General features: G+C 37.8%; 1 protein-coding gene across 1 annotated transcript in view; it reads right to left on the bottom strand.

The window, feature by feature from the left end:
• The window catches only part of COL21A1 (collagen type XXI alpha 1 chain), a 169320-nt gene that overhangs the window by 68948 nt on the left and 77672 nt on the right, over window positions 1–22700 (bottom strand). Inside the window, exons 7-10 of the mRNA XM_079781606.1 lie at window positions 21668–21745; window positions 19979–19987; window positions 19641–19724; window positions 12869–12931 (exon numbers count right to left, since the gene is read on the bottom strand). Of these exons, the coding sequence (XP_079637732.1) occupies window positions 12869–12931; window positions 19641–19724; window positions 19979–19987; window positions 21668–21745 (234 nt within the window). The remainder of the gene's footprint in view (window positions 1–12868; window positions 12932–19640; window positions 19725–19978; window positions 19988–21667; window positions 21746–22700) is intronic.

Below are 22700 nucleotides of genomic sequence, written 5' to 3'. Positions count from 1 at the left end.
AAACAAACAAAAAATGCCCTGAAACAGGAAAAATTATAAGCTTTTCATAGTTTACTGAGTTTTTATTTTCCCAAATACACAAGTTTCTGTGTTGTACACTGTAACTTTCACACGATCTTTGACTGCTTAATACTTGTCAACATTAATTTTACCATTTTGCAATTATTAGTAGATCCAAATATCCACACTACCCCATCTGCAAGATTTCTGACAGTATTTAAGTTTTTCCCATGTTCAGAAAAAGTTTCTCTGTAGATGAGTCATTTTATAGGAAAAAAATATTCTCACTGCCAAATTGTAGGGTTGAAGTATACAAAGTCAATTTACTTTTCTTCCATGATTCATAGTTGCCATGCTCCAGGAAAGATATATAGTTTTGAAATGGAAATTGGTAATAAAATCATCAAATGTGCTAGGGTCAAAATGTCTAGTGAGCCCAATTCTAATCATACTACAAAATATTCTGCCAATACAAATATATAGTATTTTAAGTAGTGAGAAGGTTTCCTTTAAATACTCTAAACTTAAAAATGAGAATAAAAATCCAAAGAAATTATTTGGAATATCACTTTTATTTTTAAAATGTATGAATGTAATTTAAAGTTTATTTTATTTCATAATTTTCTTCAAAGTTTTCCAAAATTCCAACAGATACTCTTAGGTACACAGCCAGGGTAACTAGGTAACCAAAATCAAGTGTCTACTTTTAATGTCCACTGTGGAATCTTCTAATCATTGGTGGACTTTATAGCTATATACAACTAAATTCAAAGAATATTCATGAATCTGTCTGTGTGTGTGTGTGTGTGTGTGTGTATTTAATACAGAAATCTATATATCAATATATATATTTAATACAGAAACTAGTTTACCATCTAACCCAACTATTCATCAAATAGTTGAACTATTTAACTTGTATTACTTGACTAACAGATCACATGAATGTATATAAAATTACACCTGAGCTAAGTTCTAAGAAAGAACTGTGATGCTATGGGAGATGAAGAGTAGACAGTCAAGCCCTAGCTGATTTGGCTCAGTGGATAGAGCATTGGCTCGCAGAATGAAGGGTCCTGGGTTTGATTCCGGTCAAGGGCATGTACCGCAGTTGCAGACTAGATCCCCGCATGCGGGAGGCAACCAATTGATGTGTCTCTCTCACATCAATGTTTCTCTCTCTTTGTTTCTCCCCGTCCTTTCTACTGTCTTGGAGAATCAATGGAAAAATATCCTTGGGTGAGGATTAACAACAACAACAAAGTAGACCGTCAAGGGAAGCTTTCTGAAGACCTGAGCTCAAAGGAACACTAAGGAAAGCACAACACATAAGAGGAAGCCCTTCAAAGTGCTAGGTGGCATGATAGGATGAGCCATATCCCTGGAGGTGAAAGAAGAGATGTATGTTTGCATACTGCACACAGACTGGAATGACAGAATGGAGGTTATGTACACAGCTTGTGGGTCTTATGAAGGACTTTGATCTTAATCCAAGCCATTAAATTAGGTATCACACAATTAGAGTTGAGCTTTAAAGAGATCACTTTCACACTGTGGAGGACATATTAAAGGGAGCAAGAAAAAGTATGAAGATCATATGGGAGGCTCCTGAAGGGAAGAGATAATGGTAGGGAGAATCTGAATCCATTCAAGGTGTAGTCTAACCTGATGATGGGTTACAGAAGGTGAGGAATTTGGAAATGTGGAATGATGTCCAGGATTTAGGCTTGTGCAGTGGATGGCTGATCAATATCACTGATTGAGGGAAGGACTCTGGGGGAAAATATAGTTTAATTGATTGCAAAATAGGAAGTAATACAAAATGTTAAAAGTATTTTTATGAGCTAAGACCGTGGTCAGCAAACTGCGGCTCGAGAGCCACATGTGGCTCTTTGGCCCCTTGAGTGTGGCTCTTCCACAAAATACCACAGCCTGGGCGAGTCTATTTTGAAGAGGTGGCATTAGAAGAAGTTTAAGTATAAAAAATTTGGCTCTCAAAAGAAATTTCAATCGTTGTACTGTTGATATTTGGCTCTGTTGGCTAATGAGTTTGCCGACCACTGAGCTAAGACAAATGATTTATATTTGACAATGAGAAACTCTATGCTTCTATGAGGGAAGAACTTTAAATTAAAGCAAACTACATTTACTATAAATGAAATTTAAACTAAATCTAATCCTCCTTCCCTTAGATAAAGGTGGATGGGTGATAAATACAAAGCAACATCAGCCACTTTTCATTAATAATTAGTTTTGAGCTAAGCTCATGAAAGAATAACATTGTCTACTTTTGGCAAATAATCTCTGCAGATATAGTTCAGTTCTTAGATTCACAGAATTTAATTAAATTTAGGTAAATTAACTTGTTCCCCAAGGAAGTTTACACTTAAAGTTATACCAAGCTTATTTCAAAAGAAGAATGCATACTAAGTTTATTTCAAAAGAAAAATACACAACTTTTTAATATAAGAGATACCATTTTCCATAATTCTTACTTCTCAACCTAAATTTCTAGTAATTATGCTTTATATTCAAAAGGAGGTGACTAATAACTAACCCCATTTCCTCTCTTGCTGCTCTGCAATAATTTTCCCATAGTACTTACCATCATCTGATATTACTTATTTTTAAGTTATTATTGTGAATGTATTATCTGTTTCTCCCCCGTGGGGTGTGAGCTTCAATAAAGCAGGAGTTTTGTCTATTTTGTTTGCTGCTACATTTCCTTAGCCTAGAAGAGTGCCAGGAACAGTGACATACCCAACAAATATTATGTATATGACCGGATGAATGAAAGAATAAAAAAATAAGCAAACAGACATAGAAATAATGGTGGGCAAAAGTAGGTTTACAATGGTAATACAACTAAATAATACAATAATTAATAAATAATAATGTAAGAATAAATTTTATGTTTCATGTACTCATGACTATAAACCTACTTTTGCCCACTCCTGTACTTATTGAGTCTAGCTGGTCACTAATGCTAAGGGCTCTAAAAATAATCATAGAAACAACCCTGCATTCAAGAGATTACAATCAAAGAAAGACACACTATACACATGAATTTATCTTTAAAATCATAAATACTAGATGTGGAATCAAACAATTCCTTGAATAATTTAATTAAATACACAAATAACATTAGTACATATATGATGTCTATGTATACATCATTATTGTCTATACTATCTATAACATATAAAATATAAGTAATCTATTTAAGAAGCATATGCGATAAATTTGGAAAGATCCATATATGAAATTTATATAAGGGGAGTGCTGGAGAACAATGACTTAGCTAGTCAACTAAGTGTTGTCTAGGAAAGCTTTAAGAAAGAAGTAAATAAGATTTTATTACAGAAAAGGAAGATAAACAGTCCAAGTGTAGAATAGTTCATTCGAGGCAAATGGCCCATCTTTTAGTGTATGAGTGTGACTCTCATGAGGGTGTGTGTGTGTGTGCTTTATAGGAGTGGGAGACACTGAGATAATAAACACTTTTGCTAAGGAACCCAAATTGAGGTGAAGTGAGAGTCCAGATAGTAACTGCTCTTTCTAGAAGGATGTTTTTTATACACTTCATAATTAAGCTTCCTCTTGTGATTCCCCTTTCCAAGCCAAATAATAGCCATGGCTTTGGCTTTTGTCCTAATGTATTCCAGTTTCCAGGTCTTTAATCTTCATGGCTCTCAGCCTTAAAGTTCCCACAGCTCTTAAACTGTGGAGTCCACAATTGGCACATTTTCAGTTAAGAGCCTGGAAAGAGAAAAGCATAAAAATCTTGTCTCGTGGGTCCTATTGTTCTACTACTAATTATTCACCCCCTGTCAAGCATATTCTGCAAGCCTCAGTACTAGTCTCCCCTACCCCCCTTTCCTCTGATTCTCTACCATCATTCTTGAGTATTTTAAAACAGTATCTCTTGTTTGGATTACACCTGAAGTTCAGTAAATCCTCCCCCATAGCTGTTTTCTGAGTTCTGTTATCTCTTCTGAATGAAATCCAGACCCTACACATCCCTAAAGTGTTGTATCCTAAACCAAGTCCAAAAGCAGGACTGTCATCTTTCTTAATATAGACATTATATGTTTACTAATGATGCCAAAAGTTACATCATCCTTTTAGGCATCCCCATCACATATGTTGATCCCTTTTCACCAAGGTTAAATTTAAATAACATCTCCCAGACAAATAAGAGCCATATGTTTACTCCAGTTGAATTTCACTGTGCTAAAATAGTCATTCTCCAAGTTTGTCAAAATTTTTTGGACCTTCATATCATCCCAAACACCAAAGCAAATTACAAAAATAAAATCAAGAATTTAAAATTCTTAAAAAACATTAAAAAAGAAAATGAATATTAAGTATCTTGAGCTCCCCAAAACAAAAAACACTGGAAGAAACTACAAGAGAAAAATATTTGTGGGAAAATATTACATTTTTTAAAAGTAAAAACATAATTATAAACCAAAGAAATAGAAGAAATATTTACAATAGATAGATAGATAAAAGGATGAATTCTCTTCATGCATAAGAAGTTCTTCTTAATTGATATATAAAATACTATAAAAATTGGTTTAAAAAAATGAAAAATACTTCACAAAAAGGGAACTCACCACATGTCAGACTTCAATATTCAACTACCACTGAAAATTTCTACTTGACCATCTAACATAAAAAATTAATATATCCAAACCAAACTCCTGGTTTCTCTTGCCCAATTTTCTCTATCCCATCCTTCTACATCTTATTGGAGTTTCCTTTGACTTTTCTCCAAAATTTACATCCAATACATCAGCCAATCCTGTCAGCTCTAAATTCAAAATATCCCCAGACTGTGAGTAGTAGTTCTCTTTACCTCACTACTACCATCTGGCCCCCATCATCTCCCTCCTGGGTTATTTCAAGAGCCTTCTGACTGATCTCATTGCTTTTGCCCTTATCACCCTAAAATTTATTCTCAACTCAAAAGTCAGAGTAATTCCTTTCTGAAATAAGTTTTATCACATCGATCATTGGCTCAGGACCCTACAATGGCTCTTGAGTTCACCCCAACTGAAAGCCAAAGTCATCACAATGGCCCAAAGAAATGAACTCCATGTCTTCTCCTTTCTCCCTCCTACTTATACAGCTTCATCCCCTACTAGTCCCGTCCCTACCCCTATTTTTTTATTCATGGTTTGATAAAGTCATGTAACTCTGAAATTCCCCATCTGTGCTGACTACCACTTCTATAAGGTTTAACCCTCCATAGTAAGCTGGCCAGCTTTGGAACCTATAGACCACTCAGGGGCACACTGAGGAAGGCGGGGATGGGGGCGGGGGGAGGAGTGTTGCATCTCTAAGTGTGACCTACTCTTAAATCTACTGGTCCTGAGTCACTTCTTAAGGCCAGTGATAAGAACAATCATCTCCAGAATTCTGTAGCTTTGTCTAGCTTACCTTTCTTAGCAAATATGGTGGCCTTCATGGAATCTTAGAAAATCAGTCTGGAGAAAACCTGGACCTCCTCTGCGTTATATTCCCATTTTCCAGATTAAGAAACAGGGGGCCCTCAGTAGCAAAGCAATGTTTAAAAGCAAAGCAGAGGGCAAAACAGCCACAGATCTCTCCGCCTACCAGCTAAGGCTTTGATTTCAGTAAAGTACTTTACTTCATAAAGAGTTATTAATAATGATGGAAAACAGACAGAAGTGAGCATTGTAAAAATATCAACTTCTACAAAATCTTAAAATAGTCCTATTATATGTTTCCACATATGGCCTCCTTCTAAAAAAATCAGTGTTGTCTTTTTTTTTTTTAATCCTCACCTGAGGATATTTTTCCATTGATCTTTTAGAGAGAGTGGAAGAGAGAGGGAAATACAGAGAGAAACATCGATGTGAGAGAAACACAAGGATTGGTTGCCTCCTGCACGGCCCCGACCAGGGCCCAGGCTGGGGAGGAGCCTGCAACCAAGGTATGGGCCCTTGACCAGAATCGAACCCGGGACCCTTTGGTCCATAGGCTGCCACTCTATCCACTGAGCCAAACTGGCTAGGGCCGGTGTTGTGTCTTTAATAGTTGTTCTACTCTGATTACCTAGCAGGACAGATAAATATTTCCTTGCCTCTCTTTTTATAATGATAAAAGAGTAAAATATGTTCAAACACTGTGCCGATAGAAGTTATTTAACTGATGGAGAAATGAGAAACGAGTGGAAGGATTTGAAAATAGCTCTTTAATTTTTGTTGAAGGCATTTTCCTTATGAAAATTAGTATTTCTCCAGAGTGGAATAATTTACTATTTAAAGCTTTGGTTGACTTGGCCTGGTTATAATGAGAGAGAGAGTCAAATTGCTTATTGAGGGGGGTTGCACAGAACTAAATCCAAACAAAGCAGAATTCCCTACGAATTGTTCCATCCAAGTTTCCTTGGTCCAGATGGCTTCGATCGCCAGCCAGAGGCTCCACCCACACCTTCCCACTCCCGCTGCGCGCTGGCCCTGGACACACGCTAATGACCCTCAGCTGTTCTGGCTCCCAGGCTCACTTTCTCTTCCTGCCTGGCCACCCAATCTCCTATCTCCTGCAGAGAGACAGAAACTGGGGGACAGGGGGGTATTTAAGAAAAAAGTCATGCCTCTGGGTAAACAGAATTTGGGTTAGTGTATCAGTTTTCTCTTGCTGCTACACCAAATTACCCCAAACATAGTGGCTTAAAACCATACAGACTTACAGTTCTGCAGATCAGAAGTCCAAAAATGGTTCTTAGGAAGCTAAACTCACAGTGTCAGGGGCTGCCTTCCTTCCAGAGGTTCTAGGGGAGAACCTGTTCCTTCCCTTCCCCAATTTCTAGAGCTGCCTCACTTTGATCTCTGCTTCCATCAGCACATTTCCTTCTCTGACTCTGATACTCCTGCCTCCCACTTATAAGGAACCTTGTCATTACACTGGACCACTCAGATAAACCAGGATAATCCCTGCATGTTTAGATGCTTAATTTAATAATGCATGCAAAGTCCCTTTTGCCATGCAAGGTACCATATTAGCAGGTCTTTAAGATCAGAATGTTACCATTATTCTAGCTACCGCAGTTGGTTAGTTCTTTCTTTAGCATCAGATATCATCTAACAGCATCTAACGTCTAATATTTCCTAACATCTAATACCAAATACTACATAGCTACATCTATATCTGTAATAATAAAAGGGTAATATGTTAATTAGACCGGACACCATTCCGGATGTCCTTCCAGACAAAGCCGGGGCCAGAGAGAAGCCTGGGTCCCAGGTGCCAGAGGGAAGCTGGCGCCGGCAGCCGGGGGAAGGAAGGCCTACTCTTGCACGGATTTCGTGCATCGGGCCTCTAGTCTATACATAAAATCACATACACATACACGAAAACATGTACATATATTGAAGATAATGAGACAATACGTCTATGATAGCTTAAATAAGACTCAGAGCAATATCCATGATTATTGTATCAGGCTAATTGCAACAAATTTCCAGCACTTTCATTCATGGCAAGATATTGATAAAGAGAAAAAAAAAATGAAGCAAACTAGAACTGATAGCCTGTGAAAGGCCTGCTCCCCACTTATCTCCAAATACTGCCCAAGACTTTTCACCACTGAGGAAAACAAAAACCCAAATAAGTTAGCGGTGTCGGGTTGTTGTGAGGGGCCAGCAGATGACACCCCAGCCTGGGAAGTGCATCTGCTTTGGAGTTGGCACAGCAGGCAGCTGCCAGGAACAGAAAGGGTCCGTCCCAGGGAAGGGGTCTCCAGCCAAAGGAAGGCTCATCTTTATAAAACTCATCTCCTCCATTGTGATTAGGTCAGAACCCACACAGGACCTCAGGCAGCATCTTTGGTGGGATTAGGAGTTGCAGGGAGGGAATGCAACAGGTTCACGTGACTCTCAGTTCAAGTGAGAAAGGGATGGATTATAAGAGACACTGCTAGGCTAATGCTGGAGATGAGAGGAGTTAAGGATAAAGGTAAAAGGGACATGTTGGGTTTGGAATCTACTCATTTTATTCTATTCAAAACAGAAGCAGTCTGATACATGTCACCCTATTTTCTGAACTACACCACCTCGCTATTTCTGTACTTATTGGCTTGGTTCTCTAGCCCATATGAAGGTTTAACTACTCATATTTTTATCCAGGATGAACTGGAACCAATGCTTTCCAACCTACCAAAGGATTTTCTTTCTGCAGAGATCTCAAATATCCAAAATCATCATTTTTTTTCATTCTGCCTCATTTTTTTCATCATAAAAAATGCTATAATATCTCCCATCTTTTTAAAAACCTTACATTGGCCCTAGCTGGGTTGCTTAGTGGTTAGAGCATCAGCCCACAGACCAAAGGGTTTTTGGTTCAAGTTCCAGTCAAGGGTACGTACCTTGGTTGGTTGCAGGCTGGAGCCCAAGCTGGGGTTGGGCCCTGTGTGGGAGGTAATCAATCAATTCAATCAATGTGTCTCTCTTATCTCTCTCTCTCTCTCTCTCTCTCTCTCTCTCTCTCTCTCTCCCTCCCTCCCTCCCACCCTCCTCCTCCCTCCCTTTTACTCTTTCTAAAAATCAATGAAAAATATCCTTGAGTGAGGATTAAAAAGAAAACCACACAAACCTTCCTTTTATCCCACAGACTCCCCCTGCTATTACTTCATTTCTATTCCTTGTTATAGCCCTCAGAAGAAGCATCTATAGTCACTGTCACCATTTTATCTCCTACTCTCTCTTGAACCCATTTCAATCTAGCTTTTGTACTCCTCCTCCCTGAAACGCCATTTATCAAGGTCCTTAATTACCTCCACACAGCAAATCCATCTAGGCATAGATCACATTTTTCTCAATCTCTTAATAACAATGACACAACTGATCACCCCCTTCTTGAAACTTGGCTCCTGGAATGTCACACTCTCCTGGTATTCCTCCTATTCCACTGTTCATTCTTTCCCAATTCTCTTGGCTGTATCCTCTCTCTCTCTCTCTTTTTTTTTTCCTCTGTAAGAGAGCCCTAAGCTCAGTCCACTGCCACCTTCTCTTCTCCAGTTATTTGTACTTATTCCCTAAATAATCTCTCCACTCTGGAGGCTTTAGATACATCCACATGCTAAAGTTTCCCAACAGTGTATTTTCATTCTCAAACATATCCCTGAAGTCAAGATTCCTATATCTAATATTCTAGGAGACACCTTCAGCATGTCCAAAAATGCAATTTCTATTTCCTCTGCAAAACTTACGTCTCCCAAGTATTGCTCAGCTCAGTAAATGGCATCACAATGCACCCATTTGCTCAAGCTCCAATCCTCTATGACTTCCTTGACTCTTTTTCTCATGCTTCACATATAGTTTAACAGAAATACTAATCAGTTTTACATTAAAAAACAATCTAGAATCTGACCACTTCTCTTCCCCACCACCACATCACCCTAGTCCTAGCCACTCTGACGTCTCAGGATAATGAAATAACCTCCTATCTGGTCTCCTGCTTCCACTCTTGCCCCATATTAAGAGGGTGTGGCAAAAGTAGGTTTACAATTGTTCATATGGAAAATAATTCAATAATGAATAAATAATAATACAAGAATAAACTGTTTCACATACTCACAACTGTAAACCTACTTTTGTGCCATCCTGTATATTGCTCTTTCTAAAAAGTCAGATCAAGTCACTTTCCTTCTCAAAATCCCCAGAGATTGCCATCAGCATATTTAGTGATAGATCCTCCCTTCCCCCAACTGGTGGGCGGAGCATGACAAAACTGGCATCTGCTGCTGGGACATCCCCGAGACATTGAACCACCAATCAGCGCGTGCCGAGTGCCCTGGGCCCCACCCCTTCCTGTTCCTCCCCTCAAAAGGCGAGTTCACCACTGCCAGTGTTGCAGTCTACCCAGTCTGCGAGGCAGTCTGGCTGAGTCCTTCTCCTCCTCCTCCTCCTCTAATCCTGGTTTTTCTACCCTTCTCCGTAATGAATCTCGATCGTTAGTGCCAAATAAACTGCCTCCTTTAACATGCCTTGGTCCCCGACTCCCGTTTCTTGCGCCTTGAACCTTACATTTAGAACGAACCCTGGTGGGTTAGTTGAGCCTCACTGCCCCATTACCCAGCTCCTCAGCCCCAAGCACCCAGCTCCTCAGCCCCAGTCACCCAGCTCCTCAGCCCCATTACCCAGCTCCTTGGCCCCAGTCACCCAGCTCCTGGGCCCCATTACCCAGCTCCTCGGCCCCAAGCACCCAGCTCCTCAGCCCCAATCACCCAGCTCCTCAGCCCCAGTCACCCAGCTCCTCAGCCTCAAGCACCCAGCTCCTCAGCCCCAGTCACCCAGCTCCTCAGCCCCAAGCACCCAGCTCCTCAGCCCCAAGCACCCAGCTCCTCGGCCCCAGTCACCCAGCTCCTCGGCCCCATTACCCAGCTCCTCGGCCCCAGTCACCCAGCTCCTGGGCCCCCTTAACCAGCTCCTCAGCCCCAAGCACCCAGCTCCTCAGCCCCAGTCACCCAGATCCTCAGCCCCAGTCACCCAGTTCCTCAGCCCCAGTCACCCAGCTCCTCAGCCCCAGTCACCCAGCTCCTCAGCCCCAAGCACCCAGCCCCAGTCACCCAGCTCCTCAGCCCCAAGCACCCAGCTCCTCAGCCCCAAGCACCCAGCTCCTCAGCCCCAGTCACCCAGCTCCTCAGCCCCAAGCACCCAGCTTCTCAGCTCCCTGCAGCTCCAGTTGGCTACCATTTTGTTACCTCTTCAGAATCCCTTCTTTGACCATCTCTTTCTAGAGACACTCACCTGCATAATCAACCCCTTTCCCATGCAACACTGGTGTCAATGGCCCTAGAACATCACTGCTCTTCAAAAATTGGCTGATTTTTTTTTTTTTTTTTTTTGTATTAAATTTGTCAGCACCTCCCAGGGACATGACAAGCTCCTCTTTCATCCCAATGGAGTACTGATGTTTAACATTAAACCTAGAGTGCTTTAACTGCTCAAACATTATTGGCTCATAATACAAATTTCCCCATCCTTCATGGCAACAGTTAATGTCTCATGATACAGAAACTCTTAGGAGATACTTTTTTGGTGGCAACTATTTAACATCCAAAAGCTAATCCCTGATGTTTATTTACTGGTATAAACATTCTGATAGTAACTTACCTGTAAATATTTGCCAAAAAAATGCTTTAAAGTGGATCTGCTTTATGTTTCTTTAACTCATAAATGCCCCTTAAGTTCTCTTGAACCTTAGAGGATATTAATTTTTGGCAAATTGTAAGTGTACAGAAGTGCATTCATCTTTAGGAAAAGAATATAACCTTAAAAAGAGTTTTAATGAATAAAATAAACTGATGAACAAAATAGATCCAGAGATATAGAAGCATGGAACAGATTGTTGAATCTCAGAGGGAAGGTGGGGAAGGGTGGGTGGGTGGGAATAGATCAACCCAAGAACTTGTATGCATATATGCATAACCCATGGACACTGACAATAGGGTGGTTAAGGCCTGGGGCAGGGGGCAGGGAAGGCTAGAAGGGGGAAGAAAGAGGACATATGTAATCGTTTTAACAATAAAGATTTAAAGGAAAGAGTTTTAATTTGAATGAGAGAATTTCAATCTAAAATGAAACTGGATGATATAAAATGGAAAATCTCATGCATGTGCCCTCAGAAAAATAAAACTTAAGTGAATGAGAAACTGATTTCCCATAAATGCCTGATTTACAGAAAACTGAGAATGTTAGAACTTTCTTAAATGATAAAAACTTGATCAGGGGTTGCCTCATATCAACCTTGGAAAGTTTTGCTCATGGTTCCCAGAGGCATGAACAAAAACTGGCTGGGTAGAGCTTTGCTTGTATGAAGACTGGTTTTTGCCTGCTTGGGGAATTTTCAACACTAATCTCCATTTGTTCATGATTTTAACTGAACTCTCCCCTCTTTACATTCCTTCTCCACAGATATCAAACCCTCAAGAGACTCACCTATAGTTTGTTACAGTTTGTGTGTCCTGAATTACAGTTCCTCTACTATTCCCAAATAAACATGTCTTTTTGGCAAGTCTGAGCTTGACACAATTCATCTCTATTTAGGTTAACCCTTGGGAATTTCCACAGATGGGAAGGGAAAATATAAAAGGATTTCTGCAAATAACTAAATATTGGTACTAAGAATTCACTGAACAAGTTTTTAAATGTTGCAGAGATGTATGCAATTTTGAAGTATATGTAATACCTGAAGAATTACTAGAATACTAATTCTATTGACCAAGCCAGCCTGGATGCTCCCCGCAGATTGACTAAACTTTAGACTGGCTTCTTCTTGAGGCGAGGCCTGGACCTCCCTTCCTGAGAAGATTTACTTTAGAAAATTTGTAATTGTAAATTCTTTATCTGCCCCTTTGAGCTGTAAATCTTTTTAAAAACCTTCTCACTAACTTTACAACTAGCAAGGAAGATCTTTCTCAGGGGCCATCCCTTTGCAATGTCGTCTTTAAAAAGATAAGTGTATGCAACTATCCGTCTCTGTGGGAGGGCAGTACCTAACTTCCACGGGTGCCACTTAGCAAACACAGATGGCAGATGGCTTACTTACCGAGGAAAATGTCTGCCAAGCTCAGGATAACTCAAGTTGCTCTGTCCCACTGATCAACCTCCCCGCCCGCCCCCCCCCCAAAGTCCTCCAGTACTTTTCCACTAGCTCACTCCTCACTCCAGCACTCAAAAATCCACCCTCCTTTTGTTTCAGCTAAGTGGAGTTCAATCTCTCTCCCCTATTCCAATAGTCTTAAATAGAGTCTCCCTTGCCTATTTAACTTTGCCAGGTGAAATTTTATCTTTGACTCTATAATCCCAGGACTGGAGATGACTAAGCTTTCAGTACTCACAGGCTTACCATCTTGACCAGGCTGTCCAGGGTAGCCAGGGTTCCCAGGCTGTCCAGGGTCACCCTAGAGAGGAAAAAAAAAAATTCTCAATACAAAACAACCAACTATATTGGTGCAGTCAGAGCCCATCAAGGTTCAGAGCCAATTCCATTAAAGGCAGCTATCTGTATGTTAAAAACAAACAAATAGAATTCCTAAAATGGGGGTTAGAAAAAATGATACCATATTCTAAATGCCTAGCTTAACAAATAAAGGCTTTTTAGTATGTAAAACTTACGGTGATTTATTTGTGTGCAACTACCAGGTATAACAAGTAAAGTACATTTCCCTGATGTAAAATGTTAATATTTATAACAGGATACACTTTTAGAACTCTAAAAAAATGATTAAATACCATAGCAAATACAGTTTCAATGAGAGTAATATTTCACTCATTGTCTACAGACTTAATTCTATTCTACATGTTATACTACAGATATCACTGACCTATGATACAATAAGTCAATTCATAATTATTTATTAAGAAATAACAGTACAAAGCTATGTGATCTTACACATGGGACTCACGTTTAAAGCTGCACAAGTCATTTCTTTCAATCCAGTCAATGTGTCTCTTTGCCTATATTTAAAATGTCATTGAACATGCTAAAATTCTAAAACTTGAATACTTTTATGAGTGAGTGAGACCCAAGCCAAACAACCCCTTAGTCTTTTAGCACATGTAATACCTAAGAAATGAAGAAATGACCTTTGCTCTCACAAACCAGAGATCTCCAAAGAACATTATTCTGTACAACATGGCAATGAGCCCAGGCACATTCTATGGAACTCTAGACTGTTGTGCAATGGCCAGTACTGACCATTCAGAGGGCCACCACCCTTAAAACAAAACAAGGAAACAAGGAAAGAAACATTTTTTTTTTGAGGTGAGGGTGTTTTATAATTTAACTCTAAGAAATACTTCACAAATCTATATATATAAAAGCCTAAGCGACCGAACAACCGAACAACTGAACAACCAGTTGGCCGGTTGCTATGATGTGCACTGACCACCATGGGGCAGATGCTCAATGCAGGAGCTGCGCCCTGGTGGTCAGTGTGCTCCCACAGCCAACCTCCTGAGGCGGGCAAAACTCCCGCGGTCCCTCCCCCTGGCCTGCCAGCTCCCCACCCCCATCATAGGCCAGGCCGAGGGACACCACCAGTGCACGAATTCATGCACCAGACTTCTAGTAATATCATATTCATCTATTACTGAGTTCATGAGGTCCACATTGGGACATCTTGCCAAAAAAAACACAAAGTCTTGGCCATCAGAACCAATAAATTCCTGCACAGAGACAACTGATTTTCAACTCAATAATTCTTCACTATTTTCAGCAAGAAATCATTCACACAGAACCCCAGTGATTATATATTAACTAAGGGTACTGCCACAGAGCCAGCTTTGCTGGTTGGAAATACTACTTCAGGCTACTGGCTAGGGAGATTTGTTCCTGAAACTAAACAGGAAAAATGGAAAGAACTGTGTGAACTCGATTAAGGGGCCAATGAAGAAGGGATGGGCTCTTCACTTAGGAGTCGCCCAAGGGGCTCAGCATAAGGAAAGGTTGAAAAAAGGAAAATGTCATTTTTTAAAAGAGAGAATCGCTGTAAATCTAGAGAGAAAAATAATGCTGAAACATTTAATGTCTTGCTAAGAAGGCATAATTTATAATTCGGATCCAAGGATTCTGGTGTTAGCTGGGCACTAAAGAGCAACATTCTGGCTCTCTAGAGTGCTAGAATGTTTCTCTCCTTGTTTTCAGGGGATCCCCATTAATCTCTAGCCTCCCTGCCATCCTTCTCTATCCATGTTCATGTTGGACTCACTGCCTTTCGATAAATTCCATCGTTCTTTTCTCCCGGGAAGAAGATTTTCTTCCCTTTCTATGTAAGAGTCATCATGCCAAAATGTTCTATCACTGCACCTTCCTTGTAACTCCATTTTCTCCTGATGTCTTTTTCTACTGAAATGCTACAGCAGCCCCTGTATCACTGATCACTTATTCATCACTGAAGTTTTCTCAATTTTTTTCTTGATTAGTCTTCTTCACTTATCATTTGGATTTATATTCCTTGAAACATGGTCCACATTTTCTACTTTTTTTTTCAATGCTGTGTATCAAGTAGAGATTCAATAACTATTTGCTGATTGATTTATTTCAAATCAAATCTCCTGTTAAAGACTTCTTTACGTGCAGAATATTAATTATGCACAAAATCTAGGACATGGAAAGACTCTGAGAAGGTTTAACCTCTCCTATGATGAGCCTGAAATAAAACTTTGGCACAAGAAGAAACAGAATTTGTTTCTATGCTACACAGAAGCACAAAACACACTTAACACTAACATTTTAAATGAATCAAAACCAAGTTTCCAAGGGGAAAGAAATCACCCACAAGATAAATCCAATGTGACTTCATAGGGACCATAACACTGGTCAACGGCTCCACAAACGGAAAGTAATCTCTTTTGCAGGTTTTATTATTACTGATAGAGTTTAATGGTTATTTTGACCACTACCCTACTGATTTATTTGCAAAAACTCAGGTAGGTTTGGTGTTGTTTCCATAAAATTGAAAGAATAAAGTAAAACCCTAACTAATTTTGGAGAGAAGGCCAACCAGAATAAAAATTCCATTTTATTACTGTAATAAAAGCTGACACCCAATCTTTATTGGTTGTTCACTGTATGCTAGGGACTGCTTTTAAAGATTTACATACATTAAATGACTTCCCATAATAATACCACAAAGCAAGTAATATTATTCCCATTTTATATGTAGGAAAACTGAGGCCTGAGAAGGTTAGGTAACTGGCTGAAGGCCACAGAACAATAGTGGAGATGGAATTTGAAATCATCCAATTCTGCTCCAGAGTCCCTGTGTCTACAAACTACTCTGCCTGCCTACATTAAAATTCAAAAACTAATCAGAACCAGACATGGGGACTGCTAGCAAATTGAACATGGAAAAAGATTTCCAAATGCATAAAATTAGACATATGACTTATCGTACAATTGTGATAAATTCTCAATCACTTTCTCCTAATTTAGTTGAAACACTTGCATATTTTGAATTTTTAAAAATATGTATCCAGCTGAAAAGCAAAACTTACTTATGTTGAATTGAATTTGTGCCACAGGATTTTTGAGTTGTCGATGGGAGTGGAAATGTCATGGATTGAGTTAAACCATCTCTGAACGTGGCCTCTCAAGCAGTGTAATTATGAATAATTAAAATGAAAAATAGCTGTGCTTGCAAAAGCAAGCTAATATTTTAAGTTACTCATCTAAAACAAATGTCTTTGGAGCTCTTCATGTAGGAACAAATCCCATGTTATCAAGCCCTTTTCTCAAAATCTTTGTGCCTTCATTCTAGTCTTGGTCTCCACAGGAGTATCTGACCTGAGACCTATTCCATTCTCCCAAACCAGCCTCTTCCCTCCCTCAAAACTCAAACACCCGCTCTCTTAGGTGGGAAGGAATCTACTGAGCCTAGGGAAATTAACATAAAAATGTAAATGCCTAGTGGCCCCTGAAATTTTCCAAAGGCTATTTGTATTCAGACAGGATTCTTTGAAAGTCCAAATGAATCACTTTGATGTAGAATTATGAGGGTGAAACAAAGGGCATCAGCAGGAATACAGTTGGAGAGAGAGTGGCATTTCAGAGCAAAGAACTTAAGAAATTGTTCCTTTCTGAAAAAGAAAAAAAAAAGCTTTCTTTTCACTTCTGAACTAATACATCTAACATTTAAGGTTAGATCAAGTGTAAAGTGTGTCTCACAAATGTTCCTATGTCTACTGAAAGTGATGAAAGAAGCTGCCATCTGCATGTTAAGGTCTTTCAAAAGGGAGTTGTTTGTCAACTGGAGATTGCTGGACTTTTCATACAGAACAAGGGCATTCCAGATAAGTAATAAGGAGGAGGGGTAAAGCTTATTTTTTCAATGATTTCCTAATTCATTAAATTAAAAAAATATTACTATTAAACACTGGGTTAGATAGAATTCCACAGGAGAATTTAGTTTGCATTTGCCTTCATTGTGAAGTACTTGCATATAAAAATTACTCCAACAGATTCATTTATTAATTTACTCATTTCCTAGGTTTGACACTAAGGATACAAAATGAACAAGCTATGTTCAAGGCATTCACAGTCCAATAACAGATATATTTTTCTTTGCTTATTGAAAAGTTATAATGCCATGATAAGTCTAAGTGTGTGCTATCATAGTTTATTTGACCTGTTTTTTTTAATAGGGTTGTCATGTTTTTTGGAAAGTTCAAGAATTTATAACAGATGATATTATCTTAGAATAAGCACTTACCCACCTATCCATATAAGACTTTCTCTTCTGTTTTACTCACATGGTTCAATTCTCACCTCCTAGAACTCTATTTCTGGCTAATAAAAAGACGATTTATTTTTCACAGGTAACTCTGATTGATAGACATCTGCAAAGCTTTCCAGAGAGCATCAAACAAAGACAGCCAAAAAGTCTCAATTTGATCTATAGTAAAATTGCTTCATCTCAATTAATTCCAGTTTAGTTGATCTAAATAAAACCCTATCAATTTTCCAAGACACAAAATTCTCTACAGGAAGTGCATGAAACTCAGAGTGTTGCTAGGGATTCTGTTTTTCACATACAGGTCCCTGATGTGGCTAAGGAACCACTTCCAGGGGAAAGAGCATTAAAAGGATGGAGGAGTGTGTGTGTGTGTTCCTTTCTTCCAGCCAGATTTTCTGAAGAAAATGGGAAGCAGATCAAGAAGGCACGCCAACTTGAAGATTGGTGGAAAACTGCAATTTCACTTGAAGTAATAGGTGGCAATGGGGTTGCATTATGACTAAGAAAGGAGAATGAAAATGAGGAACACGTGAAACCTAGAAATACTGGATATCAGATAAGACAAAGGGTGCTCTAAAACTCTGCTATAGAAACATAGGTGAATAATAAGCAGTGACACTACAAGATCCCTAATGAACCACTAATGAAGAATCAGAAAACATCAAAAGCATCTGATTCCTCCTCAAAAGTGGACAGCCCTTTAGAGACGCTGGGGGGACCAGAATCATTAAGAGTGAGGAAAGCACTCTGGGCTTTTAGAGAACAGGTGACATGGAACTCTGGTTTCCATATTGTATCTCTTGCAGATCAAATCATTTTTAGGTATAACATTTCAGTATTGTAAATAATGTTTTAAAAAGAAGTCTGCTGGTAGGTCACAGTAGGCTGTCTTATAGGTATATTCTCCTTGGAACATTTATAGGTATTTCTCATTAATGTCAAGGCATCCTAAATAACGGAGTTAATTGAACTGAAGAATTCTTTGGTTAACTTTCTGAAAAGCAATCTAAAAATAGTTTACAATAGTAAATTAATTATAATATACTGAAGTCAAATTCCAAACCAAATAGATTCACTTTAAATGAAATATTGAAGGTAAACTTTTATTTCTTAAATTTCATTTCTTTATGGATTTTAACTGCTAGGCTTGAAGTATTTCATGAACTATTATATGAAAATGAATGGGAGAAATATGTATAAAAGATAGGAAGAATTAAATTATCTTCAATCAGTAGTCCAGAAGCTAAGATTTTTTTAGTCATGGTGATTGAAATACTAAGAAAATTCCATCTAGCCCTAGTCATTTGGCTCAGTGGATAGAGCATCGGCCATCGGAGGAAGGTTGATTCCGGTCAAGGGCACAGGCCTGGGTTTAGGGCTTGATCCCCAGTAGGGGGCGTGCAGGAGGCAGCCAATCAATGATTCCCTTTCATCACTGATGTTTCTAGCTCTCTCTCCCTTCCTCTCTAAAATCAATAAAAATATATTTTCAAAAAGAGAAAATTCCATCTAAATATAAATTATAATTCATATTTAAGAAAAAATTTTATGGTCATCTCAAGTAATAGATGATCAATACACAAAACACTTTTTCCCAAGAGAGTCATACTTGCTTTCAGTTTAGACATTATTTTTATTAGGTGATTTTAAAAATAATATTAAAAACATTATAGTGAACAGACCACTTCTCAGTATCTTACGCTATGTCTGATGCTACAGTAAGTATCAACTTAACTTAAAAACTAAGTCATTCATATTTAATTACATAGGAACATATCAAAGTATTTTGTTATGTAAAAAATAAACTGGTTATAAAATAGTATGTACATCACAGCTCCAAACATACTTCCCCAGTGTAATTATTACATGATTAAGTGAAATAAATACATATGCCTCCATTTTTTTTAAATTAGACATCCAACACAACATTAAAATCAATTTTAAAATTTTTCTCCATTTTTCTATCTGAAAATCATTTTGACAAATTGAGATCTTAAGATATTTAAGAATTTAGAGCATATCTTAAGGGCCCTTTCTTAATTTTTTACCAAGTTGTAAGAATCATTCTGGGATCTAGCAGCAGTGTTGGGGGAGGGGGACAGAGAGGGAGCAAGCAGATAAACAAGCAAACTAACTAATATTGCTCCCTCACTCTACTGTGGGCTAGAGGTATCAGTTTTAGGTTCAAAGACAAATATGGACTAGAATACGCTTTTTAAAAGGTCACTAACACTCGGGTTTTAAACTGTTCTAAATCATTAGGTGAAAATTTCACAACAGGGTCACTGGTGATTTGGAATTTTGTGGAAGCTCCAAATTTGAAAGCTCTTATGTATTTTAATTAAAAAAAAATAGCACTTTTGGTATTACTCACCTTGGGGCCTTGTAGTCCTGGTTTTCCCGGAGGACAAACACAGGGAGCTGAAGTTGAACCTACATCACTGGGACCGTTGAGACACTACGAAGACAAAAATTGAAATAAACGTGGAAAGATGCATATATATGTGTATGTACGTATGTATGTGCACATTTTATTTAGCCTAACCTAATAAGAAATTCCCAATCACAAAAAGGTATGAATACTAAATACACTCAAACTACATTAAAAAAGTGGGTGTAATGTATCTAAAATACTTACAGTTGATGGAAGGAAGCTAAACAGTCCCACAATGCAAATGTTACCTTAAGGAAAACAATAGTATCCAGGCCTACCTCACCATTCTGAAAGAAAAACAATAACAAATGTGTTTGAAAATATGTTTTTAATTAAATTCTAAATTATCTTCCTAATTTTCAGATATTTCATGGTCCAGATTAAAGATGACTGAAGTATCAAAACCAGCAAGAGCTAAAAGATTTATTTGCAACTATCCTAAAAAATTACTTATTTCTACATGTTATTATTACATTTATAATAGGATAAACAAAGAAAATTAACAACAATAAAGAGTAGGAGAAAATTAAAATGCCAAAGCTGCTTAATATAATGACCACGCAGAAACAAAAATACATCAATGTGGAATTTATATGCTCTCTTAAACTTACTGGAAATCCTTTAAGAACGAGAGAAAAAAGCCAAAACATATCTAACCAGTCCTAAAGAGCATGAATTAAATTTCATGCACTCCAGGGGAGCTTCTCCTTAAACAGTCTATTTCTTACTGAATAAGTCACAATTTGAGACAGGTTAATAACCTTTCCAAACAATACCACGTTATATCAGAAAATGAGAAGGTGGGAATAAAGGTACAAAAAGCAAACAAGCTACACCAAGTCACAGCTAAGAGTAAGGAAGGAGACATAAACGCACACACACAAAAAAACTGAATGTGAGAATTCAAAATCTGCCATTTATTATACGGAAGGGAAATGGTAATGGTTATTACAATGATGCAGAAATCAATAAATAAAGTATGTACAGTGGACTGTCAAAATGCAATAACAATATGTTTAGTAAAGATGTATAGTCTAAATTATAAGTATCTAAAAGGTATATTGCTTAAGCAATTACCTATCTAGAATACCCGTAATGAATCATTTATAAAAGGTTCCATCTTTGAGTTTATTGTAGAGCCATTAATTATGTTGCTCAATGTCCTCAAGACTTTAGAACATGTGGATTCATAAGTTATTCAGTTTAATAGGAAAAAAGGAGATTAGGACAGCATGACTATATAAACTAAAAAAGCTCAAATAGGGCTCAAATATCACTGGGAATCCACATTGTCAAAAAGTTTTACAACATTCTACATTATTTGCAATAGCAGCAATACTGCACACCATTTTTGCCTAGAGGAAAATAGATTGATTATATGCCCTTGTATATATAATCAGACTTTGTGACATTTTAGCTTATAATCTTTTCTTTCTTAACACATCAATGAAAATAGCCAAATAAATATATCCTAGAAATACAAGAAAATCTTAGGTAACAACAATAAAAATAAAACTATATATTTTGAGAACTATACTATTGTTTGAGAAAATGTGCTGGTGATCAGGAAGATGAATCATTTCCTGCTCCAGAACTATAATGCATAATATACTAATTATAAATTTAATTAAGAACAGAAATGTATTTCACACAAGATATTCAGACAAACTATCCTATAATTTTCTAGAGCAAGTCTAGTCATGCTTCTCATGAATATTAGGACAGTCACAACCAGACATGATGTGGGAAAAACAGTTTATTGTGGTCTTTCGTTCATACTTACACAGTGAAACATTAAAATTTTATTTCAATTATGAGCTTCAAAATATGTTTTAATCAATATAACTTTGACAATTGAAAAAAATTAACTCTATACATTAAGTTAAAACTCACATATTATCTGCTTTTTATTTATGGCTTTGAAAGTACTAAAACAACACTTGGAAAAAATAATCCATCCTACTTACAAATCCGGGAATCTCGCATGCTGTCTCCCGGTTGTTCTGTTCTGGGTCACAGTAGATTCGCAACTTTTGGACATCAAACTAGGAACATAAACCCAATCAAGTAAAAGTTGAGGCCCAAGCTAATTGTTTTATAAGAACAACTCAGATACACAGAAACAGCCAATATAGTTAGCAATCATGGAAAGTTTAAATCACAGCATTCAGCTAAAACAATGAAAATAATAAAATTTGAATACCTAGCATATAGTATTAAAGATGTGATGCAAACTTGTCTAGCACCAAAAATAAATCTCTGATTTCCTTCAGGAACCCAGTGGAGCTCTTTAGTACCCCTGATTAAAAGCTAGTCTAGAGAGAACTTTCTAGGACAGTTAAAAAGGGTGGCTCCAAAACCATCTTTAGTCTCAGAGATTTAGTTGCTGGCATGGAATGTTGTGTGATGAGTAGGCCCAGCACCTGTTACTATTTAAATACTTAGTATAAATTGACATGTAACATTAATATATAGAGACCATGTGTGCAATCACACATTTAAATGTGCAGCCTTCCCTTAATAAAAGGAGTGGGAAATCCTGACTTTTCAAATAGAGGATGTTACAAGAAATGATGTTACATGCACACTTCTCAACCCACATAGATAGTCTGCGTTAAAGAGATATTGAAAAAGTTAGTTTTGTTCATGAAAAACCCTGACATGCATTAATTTAATTTTATCTTCACAGCTGTAAAGAAATGTTTATAATGCTACTTACAACTCTAATCACATTGCCTTTTCCAAATTCATTATTTAATCTACGCCTCTCCTGGGATAGTGTATATGAAATTAATGTTTCATGAGAATGAGAATTCTACCCTGAACCCAGGGGAACATTTTTCTAAGTATTCTTATAAAATAGATTGTCTAATTTGGCTTTTTCATACTTACACAGAAACACACAATTTCACTGTTGAACTGACCACATTTTTAAGTATCTTAAAGAAATTCACAATTAAATTAAATGTGATAAATACTATCAGAAAGGACAGCAAAAGC

The sequence above is a fragment of the Cnephaeus nilssonii genome, assembly GCF_951640355.1.
Source record: "Cnephaeus nilssonii genome assembly, chromosome: 9".
NCBI lineage: Eukaryota > Metazoa > Chordata > Mammalia > Chiroptera > Vespertilionidae > Cnephaeus > Cnephaeus nilssonii.
Note: the sequence above shows the minus strand (reverse complement) of the source record. Positions and strands in the feature narration are given on the sequence as shown.